The following is a 15,571-nucleotide window of genomic DNA, read 5'->3' as shown; positions in this document are numbered from 1 at the left end:
AACAACCTGCTACAACTCTGTATCTAAGTATACTTTTGTGTGTTTTGTGTTATAGTTGATACTAGTTTCTTTATTTTATTAAATCTGTTCAATTTTAACTCATGAGTCTCCCTCTTTTTCCCAATTTCCTTCCTCAGTTGGGGAAGGGACATTGGGTGAGAGAAAAACTGTTATTGTTTAGCCCAGGGTGCGGGCTAAATGAAGACACCAAGGTTTAACATTCGTGGTTTATTTGGAGCTGTAACTTGGAACTGATAAAAGGAATCCCAAACTTTAAGCTACAGTTGTTAGTTCCACACAACATGGCAAAAAATATCAAGGGCCATTTATTATCTGATTTATTACCCTTTCAGGTATAAACAGAATATAAATAAGAAGATAATTTGTTCCTGTATCACATTACATCATTGTAAAGATGAAAAGTCTCACAAACGTTACTTTTTTCTTCTTGATCTCCCTTATGTAAAAATGTTGGCATGTTCTCTATTCTAACAGAGGAAAAACTGAGGCAAAAGATTAAGTCAGAAGTACCCCCTCATTTAGGGCACCTAATTTGAAACGTATAGGACCTGATTTTTTACATTAGAAACTTCACATCCACTGTGCAGGCAACTACTCTTTTAGTTGGTGACAGACGACATTAGAGCTGCCCAGGAAACGATTTCACTGGGCTTCTTGAAAGGCCCTCTATGTGACAGAGTCAGGACACCTGGCTTGGGTTTCCTTTGGACCAGAAAAGAGAATTACAAGCAATTTCTGTATCTGTTAGACTATAACAGTTTGATTTGCTAAAATATGAATATAAGAAAATAGGGATTCTGATAAAAGGAGATAGAATAACATATTTTCATTTTTACTGCATATTTAAATTCAACTAGTCCCATTCGCTACACTTCGAATTAGGCAGGAACAAGTTATGAGCAGAGGACCTCTTCAGAAATTCTATGAACAATTAATCGTTATTATTTTTTAACTAAGATACTAATGTAACTTATATTTGACTCATACCCAAGTTGTCAGTCAGTAGTTCTTCTGAAAAATCTATTGGTTTTTTTCAGTAATTGCTGTACCAGAGTGGTAGCCAGGGAAAATGATCCTACAAACAATATCTTTAACACGAATAAGCAGGTAAAATGTTTCCACAATATGAACAGGCTTGTTTAGCTTGTGTAGAGATACTGTATGTTTACAAAAGCACATGATTCAAATTTCTCTATGAAAATAAATCACAGAGTTATTTTTCATGTAGACAACATTGAGTATTTGCAACTTCCTGACCTAATGTATAATTTTGTTAGCAAGAAACATGGAAAAATATGAAACTTTTTTTTTAAACAAATCAGTACTTAATAAAGTAATTATTCTAATATACAGTGAAAAGAAGTTGCTCGGTTCATTTTCTAAACCTATTTTATTTTACAGATAATTACATTTTTCTTTTCAAACACTTAAAGGAATAACCTTGGGCATAATAGAACACTTTGAAAACAATAAGACATACCTTGTTTAGCTTTACAAAGTAGTCCAGTCCAGCTTCCAAGGGATTAGTGTCACAGTTCATCTGTTAAAAAAAAAAAAATTCACCATCTGTACATGATGGACTGTCATAGTTTTTGGGTTAGGGGGTGGAGGGTATTTATTTAGTTATTCCATGCAACCTTCTATTTAATCCTGGTTCAATGTCTTCCGCGTTGCATATGTGCAACTTCCATTTGAATACACTGTATGCTTCCTATATGTGATTTCAACAGAATACCTACTATTATGCCTAATATAAAGTATAGATACGCAAATCATTTATCTAAGTTTCAATATGCAAAGCAAACCCACATTTCAGTAAGAAACAAGACTTTTCATCAAACCACAATGGAACCTGCATAAGATTGAATAACTGAGGTATGCACATTAATTGCAACACAGCAGAATGCCTTAGCTGGAGAGGAAAATAAAACACAAAGCCAGTTTTATTTACCTTCCCATTAGGTATAGGGAGAATGATTTGATAGGCATTTGAACCAAGAATGAGAATTATTATCACTGGGCAAACGAAAAGGACCCCTAAATGCCCATCATTTCACCTTCCTGAGTTTTCTGCTTTCCAAAGGAATTAGGAAAAAATTCAGGTAAGCAGAAATTCTACTGATTTTCCCCAAATTCTCTAGGCCTGCTGTGTAGTTCTATATTGTGAGTGAGGAAATTTGGCAGAAACAAGCTAATGGGAAATGAAAAAGTTCCAAATACATTATGAAGCAAGAATAATTGGCCTCTCATGACATAGTTATTACAGAAATAAAATATTTTCAGAATCTATCAGCCAAACCTTTGATTTCAAAACACTAGAGCTCAGCAAAACCCTCATAATTTTGTTATACACAAGAGGGAAAAACATCAGTGAATCAAAATAAGTGTCTCTTTGCTGGCAGTGCAATGGACTATAGTAGTTATTTTTAGGAGGGACACTTCAGAATTATAGCAGCTTTTCCTGCTCAAGGTAAATTTTCTTTTCATGTTAAATTGAGAAACTGGAACAAATATTGTCTGAGCTAGTGCTGACTAAAAGATGTATAGTCATAATGAAATAAAGAAAATAAACAGAAAGAATAATGAAGAAGCTATATTTCCTGACCTCTGCCCCCCAGGCTCGGAAACCCTTTTCCAGCCTTAAAGCATTCAGAGCATATGTTCCAAAGTTGTCAATTCCCTCTTTTTGTCCAGCTTCCATGATTGCACTGTAAAGAGCTACAGATTCTTCTTTTCTATGATAGAGCTCCCAGCCCAATTCACCTGTTATACAAACAAGATTAACGGTTTTATCAGCTCAGCAATGAAACAGTCCTAATAAATACAGTCTTGGTAAAAAGTGGTGATCAATGCTGTAAGTGTTAATTCACATTCTAGGGTCAATTCTGCTATCATATATCAAGTCTAATTCCCTGAAAGAACCACCAGATGATTTATGCCCTAGATCTTAAGCAGTGGTATTATTATTCTAATTTAGAATGTTAACTGAAATCTAGGGGGAGAAAAAAAAAATCAGAATAACTGATAAGAAAAAGTCATGTAGTGAAATCATAATGAAAGATGAAGCTTAAGGGCATTATAAACAGATAATGACTTGGCAAGTGAATGCAACTGAGTGTAAATAAGCATAAAATGAGTATATTGTATCATATTTAGTATAACAGAAAGAGAAGGACTTCAGCTGCTTCATAATGATCTGAATTCAGTCCATTGCAGTAAAGACAGACATAAAAAGTAACTGAGAAAAACAAATACTCAGCATTACAGTGCCGTTACATTTTCAAGGCACTTGACAAACACTAATATACGGTAATCCAAAAACAATTCTTGACGTTGGTTTTGCAGCAAATACCACAGAGGTTATCAGAACTGGCCTTTTGTTCTGTAAAATAAATATTTACCCTGTAGGGTATTCTAGAAAAAAAGGTCTTGGAAAACTCAGCACAGACCCTGACCAGATCACATTTGAAAATCAATGTACTGCATTTCCTCACATATTGATACATTAAATGTGAGGAACCTATTGCTTATGAATACATGATGAGATTTAATTTTCAACTTAATTTTAGTTACACTTATTATTTTATTTATTGCCTTTTTCCTCAAGAGTCTGTTTTCTCTATTGCTTACCAGTATACGATATCCTAATGGCAGTAACAGCAATATCAGAAAGTTTCAAATGTCTAGACTGGAGAAATTTAAATGAACCATCACTCAGATCCTCACTTGTCAACTTCTGGAGGATCTGTCGGGCATATGGGCCTGCTACACCAAGTACTCCCATCTCATCTGTCATGTTTTCTATTTCAACTTTATATCCACCTCTCGTTACTTCCTCTTCTATCCATCTGCATATAAAACACAACAGTGATGTATAATTTTTTATGAAAAATAACTGATTTAGATAAAGATTAAAAAGGAATAATTTTTTGTTAGTGTTCATCTTTCCAGCAGCTCCCAGTCCCACACCTTCTCAAAACCAACTGAAGTATGTGCTACACTAGACAGTAGAATCCCTCATTGATATTAAACAGTGTTTTCTGTGAGATACAGGTATAGGAACACAGGCATCTGGGATACAGACAGGAAAGGAGAGAATTTAAATGGGTGGACCAGTATTTTCAAGATAAGAGAAAGAAGTGATCTCATAGAACTGAACACAGATTTGCCTTTGGATCCAGAATGTGTTAATAAAAAGTCAAAATACAAAAAGAGTAAGCAATAAACACAATGAACATAAGAAATCTCAAAATAAATTCCTCTGTCAAAAGATGTGTACAACCAGGCTTGTTTCTTCCTGAATACAGTATTTGAAATACTGGCAGAAAGTTCATTTTTGAGTTTTGATTTAATCAAAAACATCAGCTGGGTATTGTCTTTCAGGAAGCTCACAAAATAAATGAAAAGGGTATACTTAAAAACCTTATAGTGTGCTACTTTGTTAAGCAGTGTTACAAGATCTCAGGCACAGGGGAGTACCAAATAGGACTGCTGAAATTCTGTGGAAGTAAATGCATTAGGTCTGGTTCTGCCATTTGCTTCCTGAATGTGCCAGTGGTCCTACTGATTCCCGTGGGACTGTTAGGAAACAGTACATTATTCATTGTGTGTTGGGGTAGCACATTTCAGTCTTCTATGTCTTGATTCATTTTGAATAACTGATTTGTCAGCAATCTCCAGTAAGAAAAATTCTTTTTCTTAGTATGTATGCACAGCTACTTATAGCACTAGAAATATCACTTTCAATGCTCATCTATGGAAAGCATTTTAATGAAGTCATCCTGCAGCTGCTTCCACCTCCTTTCTTTCTGTTGTTTCACTCTATGACCCCAGTGCCCAAAGCAGAAAACATTATCACAGTATTAGGAAGACTGCACTACCCACCTGTATTGGCCAGGCCAGTGCCTGTGGCATCATCCATGTTTAAAGCCAATTTTCTTTCTTGTGTAAGAGAAAACACTAGAAAGGAACAACCATGCTGTGTTCCATCATGCGATGTCAAACACAAACAGCTTCAGCCAACAAAACAAGAACTACCTCCATTAAAGTATGTTACATAACTATCAGTAAATTCTCCATCTTTTTACACCAACAATAATCCAATATGCAACGGCTTATACTTCAGGATTCAACTCAAACAAGTTTCTAAGAAACCAAAATCAATAAATAAGTAGAATTCTCTTGAACCTAGCAAAAGGTTTGTTGAGTAATAATTAAGAATTTGGCACTTAGTAAAAAGGTTTCTATATTAATGTGACTGTATAGCACTGTGTACTTACTGTATCAAAAATAAACTAACCTCAGATCATGGAGTTCTGACCCCGAGCCAGTTACAAGCATAAATTCTCCAGGATACAGTTGAGAGACGGTTAGCTCAGCATAAACTTTTCCTCTCGGTGTTAGCATATGGCTTATATTTGTGGAACCCACCTAAAGAGTAAAATTTGCAATTATTAAGAATGCAAAATAAAACCTTTGTATTCTTAAACATTATGAAATACACGGAAATACGTCTTTACTTGGAAGAACAATGTTTTTATGTTTGTTCTGTTGTGCCATAATAGGAGCAGACAGATACACAATTGGCTAAGCTTCAGCTTTACAGTGGAAATGTCACATTTTCCTTTATAGAAAAAATAGAAAGTTTTGAAATGAGATGAATCAATACCTTTATAAATATTTGCTAATTTTGTATTACACAAGGCGTTCTTAAGCTACATTTGATTTAAGAATGCATTTTCAGTGCAAATTCAATCAATTTTAGTTTGTTTGCTGATCATCAGAATAAAAAATTCTATGTGTTATTGACATAAATATTCTTTTTCAATCATGTGAATAAGGCTTTCAGATCCCAAAAGCATAACATTACTTTGCCCCTTACTTTAAAGAAAGAAATACAGAGCTGGCTTATGCTTTTGTGGCCCTGTTTTATGTATGCTTTTATATTTTATGTAGTTGCTGACTATGAACCTACATCTCTGAACATTTGAATCAGGTTCTGTGTGGAAACATGATCTCTAGAGGCAAAATTTCAAGTAACAGTTACTTAGCTGTGACCATAAAACTTATACATGTTCATACAGATATCATGCATACAAACAGAAATATAAATGTGCCATAGCTGTTGTGCTGGTCTGGTTCCAGAGGCAGAATTTAATCTCTCTTATTTCATTCTGCTTTCATAAGAACCTTGTCAATCACAGTGTCAGTGCCCAGATTCCAGACGATGAATGGAAAAAGGGAAAATATTGCAGATATTAACATTCTTTTGCAAGGTCAGATTATATTAATATCGTTACTGGCATATTACAGGCACATAACTGAATTTTCAGGATCTGATGGTACTCACACTCAACCTGGTTGTAATACAAGTATATCTCCAGTAACTTCACTGAATTATTTTATGATGCACACAAGCATGAGTGGCACCAAAAATCAGACATCTTAAATAATCTACTGTTGTGAATGCTGGATTTTTAACGGATTCATAAACTGTTCTATTTTGCTGTCTTTCTTTTTCCCCTTAGCAACACTGATTAAACTCCATAGAAAGCACTCGCTTTGTTCTCGTAATTTCCTGTTTAATCTTGCTTTCCCCCCACCACATATTCAGCAAGTGTTATCCATGCCCACTGATGACAGTTACCCACCTCTACCCCAAGCTAGAAAGAAGACAAACTTTTAATCTATATTGCTATCACAAAATTAATACAGTAAAAAATATGACTACGTGGCAATTCAGGTTCTTCTTTCTCCTAAACCTATAGGACACCATTCCTGTGTACAACCTTCCCATTCAGTTGACTCTGACCTCTGAGAAGAAGTTACCTACCTTCATAACTATAGTCTCAGTGTACCTACTGTTTCCCTATGCTTCCTCCCTCTGGTGTCTGAAGCAGCTAAAACCATCACCTACAGCAAAAAATGAAATTCTGTGCTGAAATGAGCAAACTCCATGGCTGTAGCGCTTTAGAAAGGAACAATCTGCTTGCTGAAGGTGTATCTCTGAAGTTAAAAACAGTAGATGAGAATGGTTGACAAAGCAGGAAGATAAAGGGACTCATGGAGCTCTACCATAAACTGAGGACCAAGAATAAGAAAACTGGGGCAGTTTGTTACAGTGTGCCATTTTTGCAAACAGCATCATATTCTGAGGATCTGTGGTCAGCCACATGTGGGGAGAAAGGACAGGTGTGAGCTGAAAGCTGAACCTGAATATTTGCAACCCTGCCTGCTTCAGGCAGCCAGCTGTAAAACAAAGTCAGTATGAGGGGGGTGGAAAATAAGCAAGGGTCTCATCTAAAAAAAAAACAAACCACCAACAAAACTGTTCCCTTGGGCATCCAACATCCACTATGGTCAGGCAAGAGCAACTGCCACTGCTCTCCTCTGCTGCCTGAAGCTGCCACAGTACAACACAGTTTTAGGCAGGCAGCTGCCAAGCTATTCTAGTACTACTGTAAAAGAATTCCAGGTGAGATTCACTCGGACTTCTTTAGACAAAGATTTGAAACATAGAAGGTTCTGTGTTTCAAGAAAACACTTTCTTACTGTAAAGGTGACTGAGCACAGGAACAGGTTGCCCATAGAGCTGGTGGAGTCTCCATCCTTGGAGATATTTAAAACCTATCTGGACATAGTCCTGGGCAATTTTCTTCAGGTGACCTGCTTGAACAGGGGGTTGGACAAGGTGACCTCCAGAGGTCCCTTCCAACCTCAACCATTCTATGATTCAATGATTTGTGCCAAAAGGTACTTCTATGTGGGGCTACTCTAGTATAAACGCCACTGTCCGTGCTCTTAACTGAGTGAAATGCATCTCCTGACACAGCAATATCTCCAAAGGATCTGAGTGTTTGGTATCTGAAAGATATGGCAATAAGATTATGCTCAATTTTTCATTTCTGAAACAGATCTTGTTTGTCTAAATCCTACATTAAAGCAGTTATCACTGTCCCATTTACCTTTGGAACAACATTTGCAAACAGATGATCCAGCAGCTTAACAGAATCTGTGCCTTTTACTTCAAACTTGCCAAAAGGCGACAGGTCAATCACACCGACTTTTTCCATAACCTGTTTATACTCACGACCCACAGGGTCAAACCAATTTGTGCGCCGAAAACTGGGTCTGAAACAGAGCATTTACACACATGAAAACCAATTTGGAAATTTTCTGCTCTTTTCAGCAAAACGTAGTCTTCAGTTTCTTCAGTTTAATAATCATTCAAAAGAGGTAGACTTTCCTAATTGTAGGTAGCTTACCCAGTATTTTCCTTGGTCTAACATAGCTTAACTGTTAAAATCCTTTAACAACAAAGAAAGATATGGGTTGATATTTTATCAACCATTTTGTACAATAAACTATGAACTGTTCAAATGTTAGAAGTAGTAGTCTGACGTGTGTAAATTTACAGCATACTTTGTTGCTGAATCATTTATTTGAGTTTAAGGTGTCAAAGGCTTTATTTCTGAACAGCAGAGTGTACCTCTTTATTCCTTTATGAGCCTCATTTAGATTGGGACTCCAGTATCCCTGTGGAAAACATTTATTTGCTGGATGCTCCCTGATGCAAGCAGGTAACTAGGTAGACAGGCACAGGAAAAAAAAAAGAAAGGAGGACTGGGCTTCTCCTTTCCTGAGAATTACACAGAAAGGAATCAGCTTTTTCATGAAAACATGACACTGTGCTGCTGATCAAATAATAACAAAGGGAGAAAGACACAAATTTATAATGAACAAGTTGTTCCCTAATGTTTTCCTTGAGCTAGGCTGCTCCCTGATACCCCAATACCTAAAAGTTACAGGATACCTCGATGTGTGTTTTGAAATGTCTGCATTATCAGAATGAAATGGATTCTAAACTATAGAAAAAACAATAATGGAAGTCCTACCTAATAGATACCTTTAGCTGAAATGAACGATAAATGCATGCTTCTTACTAAATTTAACTCATCTGGCCCTTGCTGACATGACAATTTATCGGGAGTGGGGAGGCAGTGTTAATCTTTTACTTACTTGTATCCAGTCTCATCTCCAGGTTTGTAGAACCAATGAGGTTGTTCCCATCCTGCATGAAAGCCCATTGAACATTTTGATTTCAGCAAATCATACAGCCCACTGGTTCTCTCTGTTGGTCTTCCGGCAAATCTTTCTTCTTTAGGGTAACCAACTAGAGGAAAAAAAAAAACAAAAACAAACCAAAAACCATAGCATACTAAATCCTGTACATCACCAAGGTAGAATATATATTAATACATATATATAAACACAGAAATCTAGACACAGGCTTTGTTGGAATCAAATTTCAGGATATAAATGTATTTTTAAAAATACCTTCTTACCAATGTTATTAAACCCATAAGATTCTCTTGCTTTGGCTGCTGTGTATTCTGTGGTGGTCCACTTTCCATACCGGTTGGGATCTAATTCTATCAGGTCAAATGGAGGTTCCCCTTCAAGGATCCAGTCACTGAGGTACTTTCCTATGCCACCAGCATGTATAATGCCATACCTTTAAAAAAAGAAAAAGTCCTGTAGTGCCAAGTCTTTGTTTGTTTGTTTGTTTTCAAAAATCAGTACTAGCATATACTACTAATACACCCCCTAATGTATTCTAAATTTTTCCCTCTGGGTTTTTTTTTTTTGGTTTGTTCTATTTTGTCTTGTTTTCCAAGTTTACATGCTTTATTGACAGATATTTCTACTGCCCCACTGTCAGCAGCAAAACTCCATTGCTAATGTACAGCATTTGCAGTGCTTGAGATTACAGCAAGCTCTTTCTCTCTCTAAAGCTCAGAATTTAACAATGTTTTCCAGGGACATTAGAATTCTTAAAGAATTAATACTAAAGAAAGTTCTCAAACTTCTGATATCCATTAAATACACTTTCTAGTCATAGAATACCTCTTCTTTTTCAATCAGATTTTATTAAACCAGACTCAAATTTGAAAACCAGACTAAGACATTCTAACAGCTACAGAGAATATTACATTACAGTGACAAGAGCAACAGCAGCAAAAGTCAGGAGACAACACTACCGAGACAGCTTTAAAGAATCAGGGAATGTAGAAGAACTGCAGACAGAACTCGAAGACTTGTTTGCAGTGGTGCCAGAGTTGAAAGCTGCTTTTTCTCACCTGATTTACCTTCTCTGTTCTCCACTACAACTAAAGAGAACTCGTTCCAGAAAGCTTATGCTAAAAAAATAACAACGCAGAAATTCTGCTACCACTCTGTAGCAAAAGCTTGTCCTGTTTCTACACGATGAGTGTGTGAAGGATCAGACTGTAGAGGACTTCCCTTGTTAGAAACCTGCATTAGAGGAACCACATCAGACAGCAAAGGTAGATGCTCAAAAGTTATGAAGTGATAGATGTAAGGTTTCCTTACTTAAACATTCTGTACAGAATTCTGACTTTCAAAATGCTTGACATCTTGACATCCACAGGGAAAAAGCCGTGTGTGAAATGTGCTCCTGTGAGGTACCTGAAGGGGACAACTGGGGGCAAGGATCTTTGTTGTGCTGTAATATCTGTATGTCACTACTCAGTCTACTTAAGACCAAACAGTACTATGTAATGCTGATTTACGGGCACCTCAGATTTGACACCAAAACATTTAATGACAAATAATTATTAATACCAAATGATTTAAAACTTTTTATTTTAATACCTCTGTGAATTAGTTTGCCATGTCTAAAAAAAAAGTGTTAAAACAGCCTCCTGTCTAGGGAAGACGTGAAAATAAATTCTTAGTTATTTGTGAAATGCTCCAATGAGCACAACAGAAAAATCCTTGAAGTAACAGTAAGTCTGTCCAAAACCAAGTTTAGATTAGCATGCAGCAATTAAATCATGGACACTTACACTGAATAGTGAAGCTAAAACAAAATTGAATTGCTGTTCAACAACTTTGCATTCTGAATTCTATGCCCTCAATTAAACAGGCAAGGATCTTGTGGGAAAAAGAATATGTAACCACTTAATTCTAATGCATATGCATAAGAAGAATGAATTCAGATTACACAGACAATTTAGTTCTGGCACTTCCTAACTGTAGAATGCCTGACTTCATAATATTCATGAAATTATTTTGATATAGTGGGGTTTTATCTGGAATTCATGTATTTAGTTAAATAAAACAGAAATACCAAACAGTTGAGTACATGAAGGAATTCTGCCAAACACACTCCTTTAGGCTGTTCAGCACAAATATTCAGATTCTCAGCACAAGCTTGTATCACTGCAGCTGATGCAGTAAGGATGAGCGCTTATTAAATGCCACTCTGCAAGTACTACAGAAGAGCTAGCCATTGCAGGAGTTAATTTAATTAGGCAACTCTTAGTTATTCATGGGTCTAAGTTTTGTGACCATGGCTACAATGCCTTCAAGAACAGCTCCAGAAGAAGTTTTAGATAGCTTAAGGCTCCCTGCACCATTCACTGCAGCCAGAAGCACAGGGGAACACAGCGCAGAGACCACTGCATGACTGTGGGTGGCAACAGTCCAAATACAATGAAGTTTTTTAGCTTCAGCTGAAGACTGCGGAGCTGATGGCAGGGTAACCCTGGAGGCAAGACAACCTGCAATGTCGAGTTGCTACTACAGGTACAGCACTGTGCAAGGACTGACTGGTCTCTGCACTCTGCAGAGCTTTGCAGACTGTGCTATCAGTTGATTTTCGTGCTCTTAGCTGGGCCTACATTATCAGAGATTTTCAATTATGCAGGGTGCCCAAATCGCTCATTACCTCAGATAATGAGGAGCTGATTGTGTTAATATACCACTGCGGTTCTGCTACACAGGGATGAAACACATGATTTGCAGGGATGGGATGTTACAGGTAGCTGTAAAAAGTTTAGGAATCTCAGTCTTCATATAAGGATTTAGAGAAAAATTCCTTAATGAACACAAACTGCCCTTCTCTCTTTTTCTTCTCTCCTTGCAATCCCTGCCTGATTATGTTCCCAATGGTCCCTGTCCTATTCTTGTGTCTTACTTGTTTATGAGTCCTTGCTTCTCACCGATTTTCAACTCATTCTACTCCTTTTGCCTAGGAAGTCTGAGTTATTGCACACCATGGTCCCTTTTCTAGTGCCTTTGTCCCAGGTTTAGCCATTTTTCTAATCCCATTTCTGCAGGAAAACTCCTGTTCAGTCTCTGGCTGTGGAATACTACTATAGATAGAATGCAGGAATCTTAGTGCAAGATTTAGTGAGTCTTTATTAAGTGTTTATGAGCTGTAACATTTATAAAGGCTTGTGAATGGGCTTCATGGATAGATTTTGTGAAGAACAGCAGAAAGGCATATCTTTAGGAGAAAGGTCACTTCTGCCAAAGGTGAAGTTCATTCTCAGAAAATGGGGAAATTAGAGCTTTTCACAAGAAAGACTTCACGCCCAAAACCCTAACACAGCAAAACAACATACCTTCCAAAAATCTCATTCTTTGGAATGGTTATGCTGCTTTGACTTAAACTTTTCTGAATAAAATTCTAGCCCACTCTTGTTAGCATTTTCAAAGCTATAAGTAACTGATAACAGTCTTAAATAGGAAGCGTTGAGCAACCTTAATAACAAACAGTGCTACAAGCTCTGCTAACTATACTTATTAACTTTTTTTCACATTGAAATGCCTAGCAAGCTGCTAATTTTAGATAATAAAAATCCTCTAAACTAACAGCACTAAGTCCTCTGTCACAATGTCCCTGCTGCCTGACTATGAGATAAGGATTTGCTAATGCACACAAAAAATTACAACACTGGTAGAAACACTGCAGTGACCCACAAGCTAGAACAGAGAGTCAAAAGTCCCTGAAAAGCAGACAAAGCAATCCAATGACAGCAACATAATTGCAACACCTGTCGAAACATTTAGAGATTAATCAAATTCCTGAAATAAGTTGTTTAAAGAAACTTAAACATGTAACACTGGTCTTCAGTTATTCCTATATGGAACTTTGATTCTGCTCCCATTGACACCAACGAACGAAAACAGGCTCCAAAATCTGGCAGCACAGTAATGAACTTCAACAGTCTTTTTGGTGAACGAGGACTAGGCAAACCACTTTTGTAACTATACGTTCTGCAAATATTACTAAAAGATAACAATTTTTTTTTTTTAAATCCAAGAAGCAAAGGTGAATACCTTTCACAATGAATCATTGCAAAATTACCAAACCTTCTTATTTTGAGGGCCTCGGAAAGCACGTTAGTGGTACTGCCTTATCTTATGATCTGAGGGTTTGTTTGGTTTGGACTGAAAGAAAACTGGAAAAAGCTGAGCTGGATTTTGAACAGCAAGTTAGGCAATTGGAAAAACAATGTAAACAGAATGTCTCAATAACATGTGCCTGAAATTGTATTCAGTTCATTCTATCCATCTTGAATCAATGGTCAAACTAAGACAATTAAAGATAAGTCAGCAAGAGTTTTACCACTGACTTCAGCGGGGCCAGAGTATATAAGATGTAAGTCACATTCAAAGAAAATATAGTAATGGGCAAGAGAGAATAAATGACACCAGTAAAACATGCATTCCTGTTGTCACGCTGCCCTCATTTGCTTTCCTCCAACATCCAGCAACATTATTTCTCAGCTCAACCTTCAACAGTCAGTACTATTACGGAGTTTGCATGCCTAGAGCAGTCAGTCACCCAGCATGCTGGCAGTGCCTTCTGCTTAGTATGCCTTCCACTCTTCACCCAAAAGTTAATACGTCATATTAGAAGTTCTTCCTGTACCAATTATTCTTGCCACAACTTCAGTGACACCAGTTTCTGCATATGCCAAACAATTGTTGAACACAATATAATTCAAAGCAACACAAAAAATGAACTGGAAAGTATATTGTAAAGCCCAGCACTTTTATGACTTTAACTTGCTGCACAGACAGTACCAAGTACTACCCATTTCTTGCTGCTTCATAAAGTGTCACAGATATTGGCCTCCAGAACACAAGCAAGAAACAAATTGAAAAAATAAGTGAGAGTTATGAAGAAGAGAGAGCTTGTATTATGTAGGTAGAGGTAATTAAGACTATTTCCAATTACATTTTACATAAAACACATGCAAAACAACACCCAAACCCATAAAAATTTGCAAAGCTTGAGCAGACTGCCATTTTGAAAGTATGAAAGACAAAAGTTGTCATGAAGAATTTACTCACCCAAACCCAATAGCTACCCAGTAATTTTTGACACCCTGATGTGGTCCCACCATAGGAAGAATGTCTGGAGAATAGGTGATAGGACCCGCAACTGTGTTTACGATGTCTGCATTTTTCAGAACTGGGACCATTTCCATAGCAGCCTCAATATGCTCCATTATTCTGTCTAGATCAGACTCAAAAAGTTCTTTTCCAAAACCTGCACAAATATTTGACTCTTATTATATACTTTATTACACTAAAAATACTTGCATTTTAAATACAGTTACTCAATTTACATACATAAATGTTATATGGAATTAATCAGTGAGTATGTTCAAGCCTTTGCCATCCTACACAAGAAAAATGGTGTGCATAAATCCCTAGTTACCTGCAGGATCAAGTTTATTGTCACTGCAGTTACACTGTCCTTCATACATATTTGTTTAACCCTAAGGTCACACAAGTTCAACAATGAAGTAGAAAGGAAGTGGAGAAACATAGAAACTTCCTTCTCTGTTAATAAGACCCACTTATTTTTCTCAATATGCCAGTGATTTGGGGAGGGGAAGAAAGATATTGCCTGTGTCAGCTTATGGTTTCCATGGTGTTTAGTGAATTTCTGGATATATTTCAGCCTCCAGTCTGGGCTCTAAGCGTTATTGGGCTCTAAGCACTATTGAACATCACTCTGTAGAGGGACTTGACAGTACGGGAGACAATAAGTTCAGGAAGCTGTGACAGTGCAATCCAAAGCCCAACAATGCTGATTGCTCTTCCTTAGGAAACGTATTTTTTTAAAACAGCAACACTATTGACTTAATATAACTGTCTGTCTAGAAGTAAATGGAAAGCTGGAGCCTAGATATAACACAGTCATTTTAATTTTTTTCAATAAGCAGTAGTATGACATGGTTGTGATTTTTTGTACAAAAATGCTATACAAATCTAACAGCTCTCTTGCACTTATATCTGAGCACAGCATTTTGTCTAAGACATTCCTTTGCTATACCCATGTTCCTATTTGACAACAACATTATTTATCTCTGTGGGAACAGCAAAAATCCAAAGCCCCTGTCAGTATGCTGGAGAGAACTGTAGCTTAGAAAAATCCCTATTCAGTGGCAAAACGCTATATAACACAGATTTGGTGACTGTATCTAATGACAACACACAGGAACCTGTTCAGAGAGTAGAGTAAGACTATGTTGTGGATGCGTATTTTGTGCCTATTTCAATTTGGCTTTTTTTATGTTACCTTTTTTTTTCTATTAACTCTTATCATTAGAGTTCTATTCTTTGAAAAAATGTTTCTGCATTACAATCATGCATTGCAAATATTTTCTATTTTCCATCACACAGGCAGCATAACAGGCTGGGATTTATACACATTAAAACGTGT

At 36.8% G+C, this 15,571-nt stretch overlaps 1 protein-coding gene across 1 annotated transcript in view; it reads right to left on the bottom strand.

Moving 5' to 3' along the window:
- The window catches only part of DMGDH (dimethylglycine dehydrogenase), a 50,066-nt gene that overhangs the window by 14,426 nt on the left and 20,069 nt on the right, over window positions 1-15,571 (bottom strand). Inside the window, exons 7-14 of the mRNA XM_068422219.1 lie at window positions 14,191-14,389; window positions 9,366-9,535; window positions 9,040-9,193; window positions 7,986-8,151; window positions 5,321-5,451; window positions 3,652-3,869; window positions 2,627-2,784; window positions 1,502-1,561 (exon numbers count right to left, since the gene is read on the bottom strand). Of these exons, the coding sequence (XP_068278320.1) occupies window positions 1,502-1,561; window positions 2,627-2,784; window positions 3,652-3,869; window positions 5,321-5,451; window positions 7,986-8,151; window positions 9,040-9,193; window positions 9,366-9,535; window positions 14,191-14,389 (1,256 nt within the window). The remainder of the gene's footprint in view (window positions 1-1,501; window positions 1,562-2,626; window positions 2,785-3,651; window positions 3,870-5,320; window positions 5,452-7,985; window positions 8,152-9,039; window positions 9,194-9,365; window positions 9,536-14,190; window positions 14,390-15,571) is intronic.

This window comes from Nyctibius grandis, chromosome Z, assembly GCF_013368605.1.
Source record: "Nyctibius grandis isolate bNycGra1 chromosome Z, bNycGra1.pri, whole genome shotgun sequence".
NCBI classification, from domain to species: domain Eukaryota; kingdom Metazoa; phylum Chordata; class Aves; order Nyctibiiformes; family Nyctibiidae; genus Nyctibius; species Nyctibius grandis.
Note: the sequence above shows the minus strand (reverse complement) of the source record. Positions and strands in the feature narration are given on the sequence as shown.